The 22220-nt window shown below is 26.4% G+C and overlaps 1 protein-coding gene across 1 annotated transcript in view; it reads right to left on the minus strand.

Moving 5' to 3' along the window:
* Positions 1-11754: 11754 nt before the first annotated feature.
* Positions 11755-22220, minus strand: part of LOC129616400 (homeotic protein Sex combs reduced) — a 73299-nt gene continuing 62833 nt past the window's right edge. The window contains exon 3 of the mRNA XM_055532026.1: positions 11755-12527. Within this exon, the coding sequence (XP_055388001.1) occupies positions 12220-12527 (308 nt within the window). The 3' untranslated portion in view covers positions 11755-12219. The remainder of the gene's footprint in view (positions 12528-22220) is intronic.

Genomic DNA, 22220 nt, shown 5'->3' on the forward strand with positions numbered 1-22220 from the left:
AACCCTCTAATTTTTTTTAGCTTACTTAAATTGCTGCTTTTTCTCTAAATAAAATTTGACAAATTCAGCAAAAATAAAACTTTTAAATTCAACTTTCAAACTTGTTCTTAAACTTTAAAGGAAGGTTAACAACAATTACAAAAACAATTTTTTTTGCGCCCTCCAATCGAGTTGATGTACTTCCACTTTCTTAATTTTTTTCGTTATATTCAATTTTTCGTTAAACTTCTAGAGTTCGGTTAAAGAAAAACGTAAACATATTATAAATCTTGATGCAAAACGTCTCCAGTTCCTTAATGCACCAGCTACTTTTATTTTTCCTTTTGATTCGACTTTTTAAAAAAGTGTTTATATAAAAAGTAGTTTAGTCGTTAAGTAAATAGGTTTCGTGTTATTAAAACTCAGACTGGACTTTTTGTTAAGATAAGTGTCCTTTTTAAAATGAATTTTAAAATAAATTAAAATATTAACTGTATAAGCTACAAAAAAAATAAAATGTGATAATAATAATATACACAGCTACGATAGTAACAAAAATACACGGGCAGTAAGACCCTTATGTATAAGCAAGCAGCACACATTGCGATTCGCAAGAAAGTTCAAATATATTCGAAAATATGAAACAAAACTAGGAGATGAATCTATTAATCACACTACATAAATTTAATGTAAGGAAAATTAAAACTTAAATGAGGTTGCCGTTGGTTAGCAATATTTATATCAACATACCGAGTCAGAAATAGCCATTATAATTGATTTGAAATATTCTTGGATGCTTGAATGCTACATAACAAAATATAAAAATCTTGCAACTCTGTGCATTTTATAGTTTTGCTTTAGCACCTGTATAATGTTCATGGATAGTATGTTTGGTACGGCGCTCCGCAAAAATACATTCATATCAAAATTAATCTACTATACATGTTATAAATGATACTTACGAGTATTAAGAGCTATTTACACTCAAAAATAAAAAAAGGGTGGATATAATACATGTGAATAAAACATAAGGATAATTTGTTGTTATTGTCTTGATGCGATATGCAGAATGTTCTATTTATTTAAAAACCAAGTTTGCGTTCTCTGGCATCTGAGTACCAAATGAATGAATGGTATAAAATTTGTATAGCATAGCGTATTGTAATTTTTTACCTGTGTTCTATCGTTTGGTTTTGTTAACTTAACTTTATTTATTGTAGTAATACAAATAGACTTTAACTGATTTTTGAAATGTTAAGAAACTTTGACTTTGTTTGGAAACCTTTTTAAATACCATAAAAAGCAGAGAGCGCCTCGAAATATTTCCCGATTCTTTTTATAAATTTTGTTTAAGTGGTTCTGCTACTGAATGTGAAGCTTATTAAAATCTTTCTGTTTGAAACATTTAAAGATTAATAAAGGAAGTCACTCAAATTAGCGTCGGCCGTAGACGAATTGAATGTTAATTATCTATTAGCAAAAAAATAGTGCATAGAGTCCGTGACTTCAATAGTGCTTTATAAAAAGTTTAAGTGCGGTATTAATTCGATTTTACTACAGTCTCAGAGCTTTCAATAATTTTGCATTGTAAAAAAAAACTGCTTAAGCTTTTGATACATTTTGGAATACAATATTTACAATATTAATACATTCTTTGACGTTTGTTTGAAAATTTCAATTTAAAGTTCTGTGCAAATGACAATTTTTAACAAACGTTACCACATCATGAAAACATAGTATTTTAATGCCGCATTTATTGCTGAAAAATATGCTTGTTTATTTAATTGGTTATTTCTGGCAACATTTATATGACATGTATAAGAAAAGCGTGCTCGATTTTTTCGATACGTATAGAACGCTTTTGTACCAAATGTAAGAAGGAAAACAGCATTTGTACCAAATGTAAGACCAAATTGTATCAAATGTAATTTATGTATATCAAAAGTATACCTAAGAGAGATATTCGTTGTTTCAAAAAGGAAAAGCATTGTCAATTACAAGTTCATCAACAAAACCTGTATATTTTACCGAACGCACACTTTACATTTTCTATTACATTTTTCTATCTATAGCTTTTTCGTATTTAAAATCGACATTAAATAATTTATTTACCTAAAAGTACTTTTAAATAAAATTTTTTATTAAAGCATTTTTTTAAACCTCCATATTGTTGTATATTTCTGGCCACAACATATTCGATAATATCATATAGAATATCAATTTTATAGTATTGATTGCAGGCGAAAATGTAGCTGTAATAGATTAACGCGTGTTGAAAATTCAAGAAGTGAAAGATTGCTTTTAAAAACTTGTGTGCATGTCAGCACATTACCGACCACAATGTACATTGTCTAAATTAGTAAAAGTAATCACGAAGATTATAAAAATGCGTTTTAAACCATTCTTTATAATTTTAAGGACACTAATAAGTTTTTCGTTAACATACCTAGAAAAATGTGAATTTGGCTCTTAGTAGAATTTCGCTTTGTGCTACCCGAAATGCTCCCCGAAATGCTCGCCAGTTAGTTTCAGTAATAACCAGAACTCAAATATCAAATTTCAAGAAATTCCATCAATTCGTTCCGTAGATATAGTAAAAAACGTGAAATCGGCCCTCAGATTAGTTTCTGCGCCCTGATCTTTCCAAAAAATTTATGGATTGTTTATGATTGTTTTACTACCTCGAATTCAAACATTAAATTTCAATGAAATCGGTTGATTATTTCTCTTTATATACACAAAAATGTATATTTGCACCGTAGTAAACATCCGGTTGCTGACACCTGATTTCTTTCAAAAGTTAGGAGGTTTTGCGGACGGTTGAATGAAGCTTATATATGAAATTTCAAGTAAATCTATTGAATCTTTTCTTGATCAAAAATGATCAAAAATGTAAAACAGGCCCGCAAAAAAGTCCAGTTCCCAAGGCCTGATATATGCCAAAAGTTGATCAATCCGTGCCATAGTTGAAATAAACTTACATATAAAATGTCATCAAAATCGGTTCAGCCGAACTTGCAATAAACGCTAAACACACACAGACAGACAGATCTGCAGACCGACAGACCAGGAGACCGACAGACCAAAAGACCGACAGATCGACGCCTCTCTAAAAATAGTTTATTTACGCTTTTCTGCTATGGAGAAGTATGTTCCCACCAAAAACTTATATTAAAATAATATTAAAAAGGAATTAATTATTATATATGTGGCTTTTACTTTGTCAGCAAAATCTGTATATACTTAACATGATACGATTTTATGAATGCGATATGAGAATTGAGAATACATTTTTTTATTTTCTTTTTATTCGTTTGAAATTCATTGAATTCATTTTTTATTTCTTTTCAGCGTAAATCTAAATACAATTTGTGAATTATAATCGGCACTTGGATACAATTGTATCCAGTTAGATACATTTTTGCTTTAAATTTGAGCTTGGCTACAAAGATACTCAAATCTGGTAAAATGCCGAAATTGGCTACGTTTGAAAATTTTGCTGAAATATGGATACATTTATTTCTCAAACACTAAATAAATACTACAAAACAGTTAAAATGCTGCTAATATAAAGTTAATCAATATTTGATTTATCTTCAAAAAATGTTACTTGCTGGCTTTTCTAATGAGGTTTCCGAATTTTTTTGAAGAAAGCAAATAAAGATATTTTATTAAATGAGTACTACCTCTTCCTGTATTAAAATCCAGAACATTTAGACAAGAATGTGCCTGAAATATTTTGGTGTAAGCTAATTGTAACGGAAAATGCATTCACTGTACATATTTTTTAAAATTTGTACATTTTCATGATGAATCTTCTTTACAGCATAGGTCAACAACAACAGAACATATATGTACATATCTGTTTACTGACCTTAACGTTTACATTTCAAATGTAATAGAAGTTGCATGTGCTTTCTTAAAAAATTTAATATAAATAACAAAACTCATATTGTGGAATAAAGCAAATTAATATTAATTATGGGTTAATTTGTACAAAATAAGACGACTTAGTGCAATAGTTCTATTTTAAGAGGTTGGATACATTTTGGATACATTTTTTTCTCGAAATTAAATACATTTCATTTTTAGCGAGTGGGAACACTCATTATAATATTATATAAGACATGTACTAACATAATGTTCTCCGATATAAAGCACCTCAATCAGTCACCTCCAATCATCAAAGTTAATCTACTTCAAATAAATAAGAGAATATTCAGAATTATTAAAATTTTTGTATCTCACATTTTTAGTTCATATTGAATAAATTTGAACAAGAATTAGTTCTCTCCGAATCTCGAAATATTTTATTTCTTTTGTATATTTATTAAATTTTACGGTTCACTGCTACGCTAAAACAATAATTGACAACAAAGAATTTAGATGGCGCAGTATAATATCCATATTTTTATGGTTCTTTCATGTATGTAACAATGTATGTATAAGTTTTGTAATAGGGAAATAATATTTACTTAACTTTCAAGGATTGTTTAACTTAGGAAATTTTGAATTTATCTTTATTTTTATTAAAGGTTTTTGTCCATGATAGAATTAGTAGGAAATATTATCGAGTCTCGATTTGTTAACGCAATAAATTATTTCAAAAGTTTCCAAAAGAATTAACTACTGAAAATAATAGTTTTCATAAATGCTGTTAATTTTAATTTTTAAATAATTTCAAAAAGCTGAAATAAATTTAAACGTTTTTTCAACGCGAGATACTTTGACGATCAACAATTAATTTACCGGCGAACGTTCAAATTTTAATAATTGAATGGTTCAAATTTTAATAAAGGAGAAACAGCACTCATAAAATGAAAAAAGCAGAAGGCTTGCGTTTTGTTTTGATATCAAAAAAATAGTTTTTAGCTGCAGTAAATTTGGTGTGATATTAATTCTGTCCTTGCTTCTCAATATATGTAGTTAACTTTTACCAGGGTAATTAAGTAATCGGAGACATAATATATACCATTATTCAGGGCATCAAAAATGAGTAAAATTTTTGTTCAGAACTAGATCAAAAAAATCTAGGTTTTAGGAAATAGATAGAATTCGAATTTCTATTCGAAGTTTCAAAAAATTTCATACGAAATTATTGGGTTGAAAAAAAAATAGAAGGGATTAGATTTTTTCCAAAGTAAAATACAAGATCAAATAATATGTTGCTTTCAGGCCCTGTACTAATCCTTTCAAAACCCGTTTATTTGAAGCTTCTATCTTTTGCTGAAGGGAAATTACAAGCAAAAAAGCTTTGGCAAGTGAAAATTTCGTGCACATTCCTTAAAATATCTGTACTTAAGAAACCGTTGACATTGGAGTTAGTTCTGAATAAAAACTTTACCAATTTTTAAAGTCCTAAACAATGGCAAATAATATTGCACTTTTTACTCAATCAATATATCTCCATTTGAAAATTATATGGTATTTTCTGGACCCGACATTAACAATGACATTAATTCTCTAAGAAGCGAATCATTAGCTGATAATTATGTTCATTGTAAAAACTTAACAAAGAGTATTGAAAACCCAAAACTTTGTTAACTTTTTCGAAATTATTGGTGCAAGCACAACATCGAAACAATTTTAATTAAGTTTGAAAATATTTGAAATTTAAATTGATAGATGCTTTTGTGAACATCGATAATAATTTTTGATACTAAATCGCTTTTGTTTACACGAAACACGAAATCATTGTTTAAGATTTTAAATTATGATTTTTTTATTTTGGTTTTAATAAAAAATTTCCCCAAACATTAAAGGATCTTTTGAAAATGACAATGATTTTGCAAATGAAACAGAATTATTTAATACTTTTTTTAAAATAGACCCAAAGATTAGCTTCTAATATGAATAATTTTTGGTCGATATAACGTATTTTTTATACAATTTTCTCAACGTAATCTAATTAATAAATTATTTTCAAAAAAAACTCTCATTGCAAATTTCCTTAAATTAAGTTAATAAAAAATTCTAAATTTTTTTTCTACCTCAGTTTTAGTTTTCTACTTAAATATTACTCACTACAATTATCCACAATGCAAAAAGAGCATTATAACAGAAAACTTCAAGAAAAGCAAAATATATAATAAAACGTGACTACAGTATCACCTGCCATCTTTAATATCATTTCAAATTTTACCCTTAGTTTTTCAAGTATCGTGCATTTATAGAGATTTATGCTTACATATTTTACCCTAAATAAATCTGATGTAATAAACATGTTGTACATGCTTTATACAATTTTGTTTATGTTTGGGGGAGTCGAGATAAAGTCAATTGAGAAATGCCCATATGTAAGGATCTCTATATCCTCTCTATTATAAGTTGGGAAATTATTGTGAGATTTTCAATAACTATTGGTGTTTTGAATAATTTCAAACCTTATAATATATGTAAAATTTAGAAGGACACAAAAGAAAAAATAGCAATAAAAATAATTATGTGGTAGTTAATTAAATGCCTAATCATAGCTTTTAGAAAATAATTATCAAATGAAATATCTAAAGGTAAATCATGTAAGCTGTGAAATCTATTCTCCCAGTAATAAATGAAACGTCAAATTATTTGAATTAAATAGAATAATAGAATATATTAGGAAAGGTTTTACAGGCAGTCATATTATTTTTTTTAAACTGTATTGGTTTCGTCTCATTTTTAATTTTTAATTACGCGAAACGCTTATTATGCGAAAATTTGTTTTTTCTTGTATAATTTTTTGGGGAGTATTTGTTTTTTTTTCTGTTTCAGATGGAACCTACACCAAATACTTGTGTATATATCTAATTCAAAAAAAATAAATAGAATATATAGCCAAGTATCCAGTTTTGAATATTTTATGTATGAATGTAATGGAAAAATTTTGGATTTCGAATTGGTCTGTAAGTTTCTTTTCTATAATAACACAAACATATGTAATTGTAGATCTTCACATTAGTAAGTAAATATTTGAACACATACTATGCAAGCATATCTACACTATCCTCCTTGGATGGGAATAGATGGACAGATTTACGCATCAAAGAGTTGACTAAAGTTCTAAAGTAATTTTTTTCCTGAAATAGATCTAATTTAGAATAATATAATTAAATATATATGCGCATCTTGATAAAACGTTGTTGTAAAAATAGCAATTTTAAAAAAGAATCATGACAACAGAGATGATACTTTATATTGAAACCTTTTTAAAAACGAGTAATCGCTAGTTGGTCGGTTTCACTATCGTTTGTATGTCATTTGATTCTGTGGCTGGAAGTTTAACCAATAGGTAAATGCATTTAATAAAAATTAAAAGGCATGCTTAGTAAAAAATTATTTAGAATACTTCTACGAAATTACACATTACAAGTAATTTCGTTTCCAATGCTCTTATATTAGTTGATCATGATTTCATTACAGATGCGAGCATTATCTTCCATTTAAATTCAGAAAATTTTCCATGTACTATGTATAAGTCCAACTTTAGAGTCAAACATGTTTCATCATATAATTTTGTTATAAATGTTTGCGATACTGTTTTTTTTATCTAGCTAATTTTGAAAGAGAAAAAACCAAAAATTTTTTAATTGTTTTTGTTTATAATTAAAATGTAATCGAATTTAAAATAGCTCATATTTCATAGTTTTATAACACACTTTGATAATGTGAAAGTCTCTGTGATTTATTGCACAAGAAATTCGTTTCTATTTTTAAATTAAAATATTATTTGCCTTCATAATGTTTTCTTTCTACAAATATAAAAAAATCAATAAATACTTTTTTAAATACACATCATTTTTTCTTCTTTTTTTTATATTATAATATATTAATATTAATCAAATATTATGCATATTCAATTTTGTTAAATTTCGGTTTTTTATTTTTCAGTTAAAATTGAACTAATTTTCTTAAAATTAAACAATAATAAGTATGCTATCCAATACAGGTGGTGGGCTAGAATAAAACAAAAAAATTTATTTTCAAAATATTCTTCTGTTTTATATTTTTAATCACCAATTTTTTTAAAATTCTTATGTTTTAAACTCAACTTTAAATTAAAATGTAAAATTATAGAGATTCTTTTGATAAACTTGGGTACACTTTCCTTCTATTGATTACATAAAATTTATGTACTACTGTTTGAAAAATATTTTGATTTTGTGTATGGGATTTTAAAAAATTGTGATTTTAAATTTTAAGCAGTTTTAAATAAAATTTTTATAGAAAAAACACATTTAATTTACCTAATTAATCAAATAAAAATCATATGAATTTACGTAAATTAAAATAAATGTAGGAGAATTCATCTTATATTTTGTTTGAAAGTGATTTTTTGCTTTTTTAAATCATTTTTAATATTATTCTGGTAAGTTAATAAACGTTATAGAAGAAACTTCATAACGAAATATGTACATCGTTCTGGATATAGCAAATTAAAAAATTTAATTACTCTATTACTCAATAATAAATATTGAGTATTTTGATTATTTATCGTAATTTTTGTTAATATATTAAAAATTATATGAAGTTCGTTTTGTATTTTATTATGCAAGAAAAAAAATTTACTTGTAAAAATATTTATGATTGAAAGCATACATTTTATTTGTTTTACTATTGCCCTTCTATATACATAACATACGACTTTAGTAGATTCAATTAAACTAAATGAAATTTGTTCTACAAATTAAAACACATTTATTACATTAAAATTTCCAATTCAATTTAATTAAGTACTTTAATTCACTTCACTGGGTTGCTTTTTTTATTTACATTCTATACATTGTAGTTTAGATTTTAGAAGTTTTAAATTTAGATCTGTAAGGAATTTTCTTCTCTATCTTACTGCAGATTTTAATGATATGCAAAGCAAATAGCTTGTGAAAAAAATGAATATGTGATACAAATAATTTTTCTTTTTATACCCTATGGTGTTTGGAAAATTGAAATATTTAAGGAGAGAGCAAAGTTCAACATTATTTCGGAAGTTTCGATATTTCAAAAAAGTTTTCTTTTCGAAATATAAAAATAAATATTATGAAAGTGCGCCAATTTATAGTTGCAAGGATAAATTTTAAAGCGTTTCACATAAAAAAAAGGATTAGAAGTTATTTTACAAATTAATATTTTATTGTTTGTGGTAACGCACATTTTGCAGTTAGTGTTTATAATAATTGATGTAAAATTCTTACTGTATTTTTTTAAAAATATTACAACTATGCTCACGTCTTGAATATTTTAACTGTAAATATAAAAAGTGAATGTTTTCACTGGATTCTGAATCTCATGTGAATTTATGAGAGACGTGTAGTTGATGACCTACAATTATTTTAAACTATGTGAGGTTTATTTTATAAATATTACTTATGACTTTATTACTATTGTCTTTGTCGAATGGTGAACTTTATGCCGTTTTCTTCTATCATAAGTTAAGAAAATTTTTAAAACACAATAAATTTACGGTAACCTATTAAATAATGACTTGAGTAAAAATTTGGATTAGTTACCAAAATTATTGAGTGTAGCGAGTATAATATTATTTAGTTATATTTTTAAAATAACAGACTTACATAATGGGGAGTATAAGTATACTAATTATTGACTCAAAATATCTTGAAATATCGAAAGAAAAGTAGTCAATAAAAAAATTTAACAAAAGATTTTCATTTGCAAAATATAAAAAATTCCATATTTTGTTGAAGAACTATGAACTATGTAACCTTATTCAATTTATTTAAAACTATTGAACATTGTGATAAATTATGATACATTTATTTTAATAAAATTCAGTGCATCACTATTTCTTTTCTTTACAGGAAGAAGATTAAAAATAACTTCAGTATTTAGCTTTCATTAAAAAATAGAACTTATAAGAGAGCAGCAAACACGTATTATTGCAACCAGTACAAATTTGGGTGCCAAATATTAAATTATTGTGAGATTTTTAATTTGAGCTCTAATATTCCATAATAGCGATTATTCACAGGTGAACGATCAGGATGTCTAGTATAACCAATATAGTTTTATAATAAAGTTAAATGTTTTTTGCTTTGATTTTATTTAATAAACAGTCGGAATCAACAATAAAAAAAAAAACTCTTTAAAAATGATGGACCTTTTAATTTAGCAATTGTAATGAATTACAATAACTATGAATTTCCGTTTTATAAGACTTTTTTTCTTATTTTATTTCTAACGTGTACTATTTTAAAGCATTTTGAAAGCATCCAGCCGGGATGTTCTTTATAAATAGTTTTTTTTTTTTAATAAGTTCAATTTATATTTTATTATAAATGTGGGGTAATCGAAAGTAAAGCGTTTCATTTTAATACAGTAATCTCTCGATACACGTCGTTTTTGGTTTCTGCCAAACACGCATACCGAAAACTCATATAGAAAAGTATATTTTTTTAAATTTTGTATTAATATTTATTTAAAAATCCATACTTTCATAATATCCATCCATAATTAATTATAATGTTTGTTTTTATAAATAAGGCTACTTATATTCACAAAATGTAAATATATATTTAAATGTATTCATAAATACATAGTCTAACCTCACTTTATTTAAAAAAACCCTTTAAAAATTGAATCCATATGAATATGATATTCATGATTACCGTTTTTTGACAAGCAAAATTGTAATGTAAGAACAAAACTTTTGGACTTGGGTGCAAATGTACCAAAAATTAAAAAGAAATTTTTTTTAAGCGACATAATATTATGAACGAGGAACAAAAATTTCACCGACATATATAGGGCCAACGTATATTGAGGGATAGCTGTTTTTCTTTTTAAAGAAAATAATTAAAAAAACTTCTAAGATCAAAACCAATGCTTATATAATGCGGTAAAAAGATTTTAGGGCAAAAGGTTTCGTTTGCATAATCAAAATTTAGATATGAGATTTAAAATTACTAATTAAATTACTTTATTTTTATTTTTAAATTAATCGAATTGAATTGAGACATAAACGTAACAAATGTGCTTACAGTTTTGTTTAAAAAAAATATTAATATAACTAATTAATCATAATATTTCACGTTCTTAAAATCATTTTCTTTTGAACTCTTATTGCTAAAAATTTAATTAGAATTTAAAAATTGATTTAAACTTAAAAGAAATTTAAAAAAATAATGTATACATATGTATATAAAAACTAATGAAATTATAAATAATAATAAAAAAAAAATTTAAATTTAAAATAAATTCTTGCCATCAATATGGAATTCAACAGAAACAAAATAATACAACAGTTAAAATTCACTTTATTTTAGTTTTTTTAATAGTTTTTTTTTGTTGCTTTAAAGAATAGTTTATGTAAAACTGATTTCATTTTTTATTTTCAATAACCACGTAATAATACTTATTCATTAATTTATCAAATTTTTTATTTCATTTAATTTTACCTTTTAATTAGTTTAGATTTATTTTAATTTAATTATAGTTAATAACCTTACAACCTAATGGCTTTTCGAATACTGCTTAGAGATTTCGGTTTATCATACTGGACGGTTCACTTTTTCTTTTTGTTATTACTTCAATAATAGTTACAATTCTTATAGTTATTAATTTTAATATTACAGGAATTTTTTTTTCTTTCTTTTAATTATTTACAATTAAAGTTTATTACATAAGACTAAAGAAATAAATAAAATAAAAAAAAAACTCAAAAAAAAAGAATCTTGCTTACAAACTAACCTTATGTTTTATTTATTTTATATTTAGAAATTTTATTTTTTATTGTAATTGTTTTTTTTTATTTTAAACAATATTGAATTCTTTTAGTGTATACGTATGCATGTGCATATGTTTCAGGTATATATAAACATAAATTGTGTATTATTATGTTGTATATATACGTTAAAATATCTGTACATGTATACATATTAATATACCTTATGACCAGTATCATAAACCAACTTGTATGATCACATATATTTGTTTTTTTTTTGTAATTTCTATAATTTCAACAAGAAAATTATATGCTCTATATAGTTTTTTCAACAATCAGTTGTATCAGGGAACTCATTATGTAATTGTTTTTTTTTGTTTTTATTTTCATATATCTTCATTTTAATTCTACAATAATTTTTGAGATCAAAATTCTGTAGGATATTTGGAGCATTCAGAATTTGATGCTGTAAACAACGAAGAAGTTGTTGTACTATTATTATCCTGATTGCCCTGATATCCTTGATATGGTTCTTGATACAACTGATTGAGTCTCTAAGCACCAGTACCCGAAAAGTGCCACGCGTCCTATGCACTCAAGTGCGCAAATTGTGACGGATGAATATCAAATTGATGATATGGATGTCCGTATGGGGCCATATGATATGGTACAATATTCATTGATGCCATTTTATGTTCTTTTTTCCATTTCATACGGCGATTTTGAAACCAAATTTTTATTTGCCTTTCTGTTAAACATAATGCATGAGCTATTTCTATTCTTCTTCTACGCGTTAAATAACGATTAAAATGAAATTCTTTTTCTAATTCTAATGTTTGATATCTTGTATATGATGTTCTTTGTCTTTTTGTTTCACCGTTTGCATTAACAGTACCTAAAATAAAATAAAAATACGTAAGTGTATTAATTTTCAATATAAAATACAAGAAGAATTTAAAAGATAAAGTTTTAGTAAGAAACTTTAAGTGTAATGCTACTAAATATCACAGTACCTACTAAAATGTAGATTTAACTTCAATATAATTTATTGAGTAGTACGACTTTGGTTGCTGAATTAAATATGTAGGTGTTCTTTTACATATAAAACCGCGTATTAAGTATGTTACAGATCAAATTTTCACAGTCTCTTACAAACAAGGCAGGGAAAGTTTCATTAAATTATTTTTTTTTCAAAGTTTTTTTCTCTGATTCATTCAAATATCTTTGTTTTGGGATAAATTTTGAAGGGAGAAAGAGATTAGGATAAATTTTAAGAATAGCTTTTAAGAAAATAAAGTTGTTAAAATATATTTCAGCACGAGTTTTTATTTTTGAATACTGTTTATTTATTGAGATTTGCTTTTTATACTTTTGAAAACAAAAAGAATTAAATCTTAAATATTAAAACGATATTAAAACAATTGAATTATCAAATTAGTAGAAAAGTAAAAGTAAACATAAAATAATAAAAATATAAATTTTTTTCAATTATTCTATTCCTTCCAAAAATAATGGTATATTTCACTTTAAATAGAATATAGAAAAATTATTTGATCAAGAATAAAAATAAAAATTTGGCATACAAGTTTTAATTAGAACTTATCATATCGGAATAATATTTATATATACCGGATCAGCAATTCGGATTTAGGTCACGTCACAGTACTAATCATCCTCTGACAAGGCTATCGCAATTTATACAGGAACAACTAGGCGACAAAAATTTGCAGCTATTGTTGCATTAGATATCAAATCCGCATTTGACTCTGTCTGGCACGGGGGTTTGGTATTTAAGCTCATAAACTTGAATTTTTCCATACCTTTAACAAAAATTATAGAATCCTTTTTGTGTGATAGATTTTTTCGGGTCGCTGTTGGTAATGAAAAATCCATTAATAAACATATTGGTGCTGGTGTCCCTCAGGGATCAGTTTTGGCTCCTTTGCTTTACAATATTTACACTCATGATTTCCCTTCACTCACAAATTGTGAATCCTCAATTTTCGCAGACGATACTGCAATATTCACATCAGGATTATTGGCTACTGATATTATTAATAATATTCAACGATCAATTGATATTATTTTAAATTATTTTGAGAAATGGAAAATCTTATTAAATCCGCTAAAAACACAAGCTATATTCATAACAAAGAAGAGAAAGGCTTGTTTCTTACCCCAAACTAAATTAACAATTCACAACACGCCCATTGAATGGTCCGATCAAATTAAATATTTGGGTATCATTTTTGATAAAAAGTTAATTTTCAATAATCATATTTCATTTATAATCGATAAACTAAATTTTACCATATGGACTCTTTATCCTTTTATTAATAGAAAATCTAGAGTAAGCGAAAAAAATAAGTTAATTATCTTTAAGGTAATTTTTCAACCTATAATTTTTTACGGCGTACCTGTTTGGTGTAAGTGCGCCAACACCTATATTAAAAAACTTCAAGTTATGCAAAATAAAATATTAAAAATGATATACGAACCTACCAATTCGTTACTCTACCCTTGCGTTGCATGATAGAGATAACATTTCATTAATACCTGAAAGAATAGATGTTTTGATCGAAAAATTTTTGCATAACTGTGAAAACTCAGATAATTCTCTGTTAAGACAGATATCAACAAACTATTTATAAATTTAGGCTAAGTTTTACTATAGAATAAGTTTTAATTAAAACTAAACTGTCTATAGGTTTTTCTTTTGGTTTTCCTATTATTACCCTTTTAAATTGAATTTTTTAGATAAACAAGTTTTTGAATAAGTTGAAAAGAATAACATAAAATTCTAGCACTTAAGTAATATATTAAAATTATTGTAAAATGTATATTTATCTTGAAACAATAAATGATATTGAATTGAATTGAAATATTTATATAAATTCTCTTAAAACTTTTCCAAGGAAGAATCTGCATTCTATGATATGCTTTCTTGTATTAGGTTAATGGTATATGTCATTTTTCCAACAAATTTTTTTTTAATTGGATGTTTCATTACCGACCGTATTGTGTAAACAATAGTTAGGTTATGTGATGGCAACAAATTTTGCATATCGAGTTTGCGGTGGGAACGTACTTCTCCATAGTAGGGAAGTGTAAATAAACTATTTTTAGCAACCTGTCGTTCTGTCGGTCTGTGTGTGCACGCGTGTATCTCAAGTTGAACCGATTTTGATGAAATTTTATATGTAAGTTTATTTCAACCATGGCACGGATTGATCAACTTTTGGTATATATCAGGCCTCGGGAACTGCACTTTTTAGCGGGCCTGTTTTACATTTTTGAACATTTTGAAGAAAATATTCAACCGATTTACTTGAAATTTTATATATAAGCTCAGCTCGACCGTCCGCGAAAATTCCTATGATTTCGAAAAAATCAGGCATCGGCAACTAGACGTTTACTACGGGCCAAATATACATTTTTGGGTATATAAAGAGAAATAATCAACCGATTTCATTGAAATTTAATATATGAATTCCTCGTATTAAAACAATGAAGATATAAATTTTTTGGAAAGATCAGGGCTCGAAAACTGATTTGCGGGCCAATTTTACCTTTTTCACCATTTTAAAGAAAATATTCAACCGATTTACTTGAAATTACATATTTGAGCTTTGCTCGACCGTCCGCGAAAATTCCTAACTTTTGGAACAAATCAGGCATGAGCAACTGGACGTTTACTACGGGCCAAATATACATTTTTGTGTATATAAAGCGAAATAATCAACCGATTTAATTGAAATTTAATATTTGAATTCCTCGTATTAAAACAATGAACATGTAAATTTTTTGGAAAGATAAGGGCTCGAAAACTGAGCTGCGGGCCGATTTTACATTTTTCACCATATCTACGGAACGAATTGATAGAATTTCTTGAAATTTGATATTTGAGTTCTGGTTGTTACCGAAACTAACTGGCGAGCATTTCAGAGACTTCGGGTAGCACAAAGCGAAACTCTACTATATAATTTTGATTTTCAAACTTAGTAGAGAATGAAAAGAGGATTCTAAGAGCCAAATTTACATTTTTCTAGGTATGTTAACTATAAGCTTACTAATGTCCTAAAAATTGGAAAGAAGTATTTAACAGACATTTTTATAATATTTTGTAACACTTTCATTTAACTAGACAATACACAATGCGGTCGGTTATCAGATCTGTGATCGCATACGGACATCAGATTTTTTTTTTTATTATTGAGTGAACTTTTTTTAAAAGAATATACTTATTTTGGCATATTTCTGGAAAAATACATAAATCAGATACGCAATAGCAAAACATTTCTATTCTATTCTGAATAGATAGTTCAATTACTTCTAAGTCATTCAATATTTCATTCAATGTCTTCTCACCCTGTATGTAAAATGTTGAAATACATCTTCATTTCTTAAATAAAATTTTGCAGACTTAGAAGGCAAATTTATTTTTAGAAAATGTAAGGAGATTTGACTTAACGATTGAATTCTCTTAAAAACTCAATTAATTTTTTCTTCACGGAAAAAAGTGGGAAAGTTATTAAGAAATTATAATAAGTAAAAATTGCGGGTGCTTTTATGATATACTCTTTTTTGAGCTACAGCCTGCTGAAAAAAACGTACCACATTTTTCTTGCGCATAATAAATGCTTAAAGCTTCGGAATCATACAACATAAATTACAGCACAGGTAATTGACTGATTTTTGTTTTCGGTTTTACTATCAAATACATTTGCGATATAGTTTTCGAGACAAAGTTTGTCAAAGCCGGAATTTTTTTTAGAACACTTGAAATTTCTCAAAAATTGGTATTATCTTTTTTTTGATGTACTAGAATGACAGCTAAGTTAAAAATTTTCTTTATCTCTCACATTTTTGTCAGGAAAACATGTTAAATTTGTGTTAAAAGCATATAAAAACTTAGAGTTTTAGAGGCACTTAAAAATCGGAAGTGGAAAAAGTTTTTGTTCTTACGATTATGAACTATTTCAATAAGCAGTCAACAATGCCATATTTTCGACTTCGCATATAGGAAATTTTTTTCTACAGAAATAAGTTTTTTGTTAAAATCTTTTACAATTTAAAATTTCAGCTTTCTATCTCAAAGAATGCAATAATTTTGTAAACAAAAGCACAGACAGTTTTTTTTTTCACCTTTGTTAAAAAGGTGCTAAAAACCATTTTTTTTTTATTTATTTTCAAAAATATGTTTAGATTCTTTGTTTAGTTTACTTTAAAAAAAGATTTATGAAACAATGAGAAAAGATCTCCATCATATTCGAAATCTAATTATGTATTTTCGTTATGTTCAGTCAAAAAACTTTACTTTTGTTATTGAAACTTACAAAAGTATGTATTGATTTAAGCTTTTGACTTACTACTACTTGTTTTATATTTCTCAATATGTATAGCAAATAGAACTACATTTGCTCAAATAAATCAACATTCAAATTGTAATCGCTGTAAATCATTTTCATACCGTCATTGATGGTTTTTTAAAAATCTTAAGTGAACTTTAGTCTGTGTAGCACGCCAATTTGGCACCTTGTGATACCGCTGGAGTTTAGTTATCTTTGAAGAAAAGCAAAATTAACATTTAAACATATGTATGTGTATTGACAGACCAAAGTGTAGATATGAAAGGATTTACTACAAAAACAAATTAACAGCCTGATCGTGTATCTTTTAACTCACTTTTTATTCACTTTCAAATCAAAATTATAAGTATTTTCTAATGGATGTTTCACTTTTCCAATAAGATTACTCATTTTTTTAATTGGATTTTTTCATTTTTTCTCAAATACTCGAGTGAACGTCTCACTTTCAAAAACAAAGTGAAAAACTTTTGTATACAATTTAAAAAAATCTGATGTTGTCAGCACATAACCGACCGCAGTGTGTATTGTCTAGTTAAGTGAAAGTGCTACAGAATATTATAAAAATTTCTGTTAAATACTTCTTTCTAATTTTTAGGACATTAGTAAGCCTATAGTAGAGTTTCGCTTTGTGTTACCCAAATTCCCTGAAGTGCTCGCCAGTTAGTTTCGGTAACAACCAGAAATCAAATATAAAATTTCAAGAAATTCCATCAATTCATTCCGTTGATATGATCAAAAATGTAAAATCAGCCCGCAGATCAGTTTTCAAGTCCTGATCTTTCCAAAAAAATTATATGTTTATTGTTCTAATACGAAGAATTTAAATATTAAATTTCAATGAAATCGGTTAATTATTTCACTTTATATACGCTAAAATGTATATTTGGCCCGTAGTAAACGTCCAGTTGCTATTACCTGATTTCTTCTAAAAGTTAGGAGGTTTCGCGGGCGGTCGAACTGAACTTATATATGAAATTTCAAGTAAATCGGTTGAATATTTTCTTCAAAAAGTTCAAAAATGTAAAACAGGCCCGCTTAAAAGTGCAGTTTCCGAGGCTTGATACATCCCAAAAGTTGATTAATCCGTGCCATGGTCGAAATAAACTTACATATAAAATTTAATCAAAATCAGCTCAGCCGAACTTGAGATACACGCGTGCACACACAGACAAAAAGACCGACAGATCGACAGATTGCTAAAAATAGTTTATTTACACTTCCCTAACGTGGAGAAGTGCATTCCCACCGCAAACTCGATATGCAAAATTTGTTGCCATCACATAATCTACCTATTGTATACACAATACGATCGGTATTATCTTAAAAATTATCTCGTACGATCGGTAAAAAAAGATACGCAATCGGAATAATTTTTCTCACTCGAAATTTACATTATACAAGCATATGATAGTTACTCACTTTCCGAGTAAAATCGGTCAGGCCCTAATAATATTTAAACGAAATCTATTGTAATACCTTAGAACATACATGCATAATTTTAAAACCGCCCAACTTTTGACCTGTGTATAAAAAACAACGTGTGTGTGTGCAATATAGCTATGATGATTTTTTCTTAAAGTGCTAATTCAAATTGAGAAAGGCTTCAAAGTATGTACACACAGCTATTTTTTTCTTATTTATTATTTTTAAAAAATTTTATGTATGGATTAATCTAACAAAAGTTACACATACATATGTGTACGTATATAAAAGAAACAGAGCAAACTTCTTTATACATATTATTCAAACAATTCAGAATTATTAATAGAAGCAAATAGTGATGAAGTGGCTAAGTGAGTCTGACTTTTAAATTTTCAGTTAAAATGATAAGAAAGCATTTACTTTTTTTTCGACGTTATACTATAAGTTTCACTGTTAATCACAGTATGAATTTTAAAAGCTTATAATTTTATTCAAAATAATTAACAAAAATGCTTAGTAGAGTAATGGTTGTTAATTATTAATATGTATTTGTTAAGTACATATTTATATATATATATATGGACAGAATGTTATGCATATTGTTATAGTTATGAATATGTAAATGTGTGCGTTTGTATATACGTACATGCATAACTAATCTTTGACAGAATATATTTTACTTCTTTTGTTTTTGATCGAAAAATTTGATAATTTTTTGTAGGTTGAAACCTGTAGGGTGGGTCACAAGTCACGAAGGTTGAAAAGGAAAATAAAACATTTTTCCTTAACATTTCATTTTTACATTTCTATACAATAAAAACATACAAATTTTTAAAATTAAGTATTTCAATGTTGTCAAAAAAATGTAAGCTGAAAATACGGAAGTGATACGAATTATGAACATTTTGCACTCCTACAAAAGTAAGCTAATCTGCTTATAAATTTCCTTATAAGCAGATTAACAACTGTCTTAGAATTACAACTATTAAATAAATTGGCTAAAATTTCAAAAATACAACATCGAATTTTCAAAATATCGATGCATAAAATCGTTTGATATCAAAATATTTTTTTTAATTACTTTAATTTGCGATCTAAGTCAGCCATTTTAATCATTTTAAAATACTGAATATACTGTATTGATGAAATTATAACATCAACTCACTGCAAGAAAAATTCTTGAGCTTTAGAAATTGGTGAACAATTCTATATTTTCATAATTACAGATTTTTCCATTTGCCATTATTTTAAAGAGTTTTATTTATGAATTGAATGTTAAATGAAATGGAATATAACAAAATAAATTTTTATTATACACTGTTATATTATTTAAAACTGTATTCTGTATTAAGATTAAATTTCCGTAAGTATTATTCATTGTCTTTTATATTATTATAAAGAAGAGTTATCTTAATTCAAAAGGAAAAAAAGAGTGAAAATGCAAAATACAGGAATCTATTTGCTAAATTGGGAGGAAATGCAAAAAGTACGTTTTGCACATAATTCGAAATATGCACAATCAGAATTTTACTGTTTATATGGATCGTGTATATCTTTGAAAATAAATTCACTTTATGCACGTTGTGTTCAGTGTTGATGTATTAAATTAAGAGTATAGGATTCGAAATTTAGTGTAAGAAGTTATTTGATTGCACTAATTGTTAAAAAGTTTTAGATTTAACAGAGTCATTTAACCATAAAATGAGATAAATTTAAATTTAATATGTAAATGATAACTTTTTTGAATTTAATAATTTTATAAAATAATATCCTGACTTTAAATATGTTACATTCAGCATTAATATTAAATATATATATATTTTATTGTGAATTCTACCTGTTTTATTTTTTATAGAAAATCGCAAATGTATGGATAAAACAGCAAAAAAAAGCTTAAAAATCAAATCAAGGTTTTGGTATAAAATTTTAAAAAGAATTGTCGTAACCATATAAAAAACTAAAAATTCTTTTACCATTTGATAAGGACATAAATTTCGTTTAAATTCGGTTAAATTGAAATATCTTTACAAATTTTGGAAATTATTATTTTTACTTTTATTTTGTATAGCTTTAAACCTGCCCAATTCACGTTAAATAAACATAAGAGTCGTAAAATTAATTCAATTTTGGGGATTATTCTTTCTTTCTTGATTCAAATGATATTTAGATAATTTCATCCATGCACGCAAAAACTACCACTTAATTAAGTATTTAACGTGTATTAATTAGTTATTTTTAAAAATGTATATATATACCTACATACATAAACAATATGTATGGCAAAATAAATATCTGTTAGGATATCTGGAAATTTGTCGTAGTTGTGGAAAATTTACAAAATACATTTATGTTTAATAAAAAGGCAAATATTACGAAATGTATAATAAAAAAAATCATACAATATTTAAAGCAAAGATTAACGTATATATAGCAGTGATGAGCAACCTTTTAACGATTATATATAGCAGTGATGAGCAACCTTTTTTTAAATTGGGCTCAATGAGAAAAAACAATCGTTTCCCGGGCTGCAGTTATAGCAGATTTATTTTCTAGTTTCAGTAATCAGTAAGTTTAATTTCAGTAATAAGTAATTTCAAGGCATTTTGTAGTTATTTTTAAATGTTTATTGAATGTATCCTAGATATTATAGTTATTTTCTTAAACTTAAACATATTATTATAGTAATTGAAAAATTATATTAAGAAAAAATAAAAATAAGTATTAAAAGTTTTAATGAGAAATTCGACACTGCTTCTTGTCGACAAGTTTAGAAATATTTGCGGGTGTATTAGAAACTGCGACACGTAAACAGCTTTCCAATGTTTCATCATTCAGTCGATTTCGAGCTGAGTTTTTGATAATTTTAATTTTTGAAAAAAACTGTTCGAAAAGATACGTACTTCCGAGGAGACTTCACATCTTTATTGCATGATCAGATAATATCGGGAATTTCTCGGCGGGGAAGTACAATTTATAAAAATCGATAAGACTAACTTCTCGAAATTTATTTTTAAGGTCGCTTTTACATTGCAATTCAATAAGCTCCATTTAAATTTATCTTCTATATTTTCTGTACTTACATCTAATGGGGATGCAAATAATGTAAAGTGCTGTAAAAATATTTTACAATGTGGAGGATGAAGACAGCTCCGCTTGCTGACGGCTTGATATAGGCGTGGTTTTTTAATTTTTTAAAATTTTATCAATCTTATTTTATTATTTTTTTGTATTGACGAAAATTAACTGATTCAAACCATGCTAAAGTTAAAAATTTGTATAAGAAATAGATTTGTATGTATATTGAATTACATTTTTTAGACTGTGTTAAAACAAACAGTGTATAAAAGATCTGATTGCGCATTGAGCGTAATCAGATGAAAAGCCAACTTTTAATAAAAAAAAATATTTTCTTTGGAAAATCTTTTTTTTAAACAATAAGTAAATAAGTGAATAAGTGAAACAAACTTAATTTTTTTTTTTTTTTTTTTTTCCTTCTTCACTCCTAGAAGGAGCATAGGGCTAGTGCATGATTTCTCATGCACTAGTTTCATAGCGTCATAGAGTTTAACTAGGTAGGAGACTAGCCTGCCGTAGTTTTATTTATATTAATTATTTGAGGTAATTAATATTTTACTGTTTATTTTTCTTAGTCTTTAGTATCGAATATTATGAATATTTAAAAATTACTTGTATAATATTCATTAGTATTGCATATTAAGTTATATAATATTGAATATAATTTTTATAGTGACCTGACCGGGGTTTGAACCCGAGATCCTTCGGTTAAAGGGCCGGTG

Source organism: Condylostylus longicornis, unplaced genomic scaffold (assembly GCF_029603195.1).
Source record: "Condylostylus longicornis isolate FDR11 unplaced genomic scaffold, ASM2960319v2 ptg000194l, whole genome shotgun sequence".
Classification (NCBI taxonomy): domain Eukaryota; kingdom Metazoa; phylum Arthropoda; class Insecta; order Diptera; family Dolichopodidae; genus Condylostylus; species Condylostylus longicornis.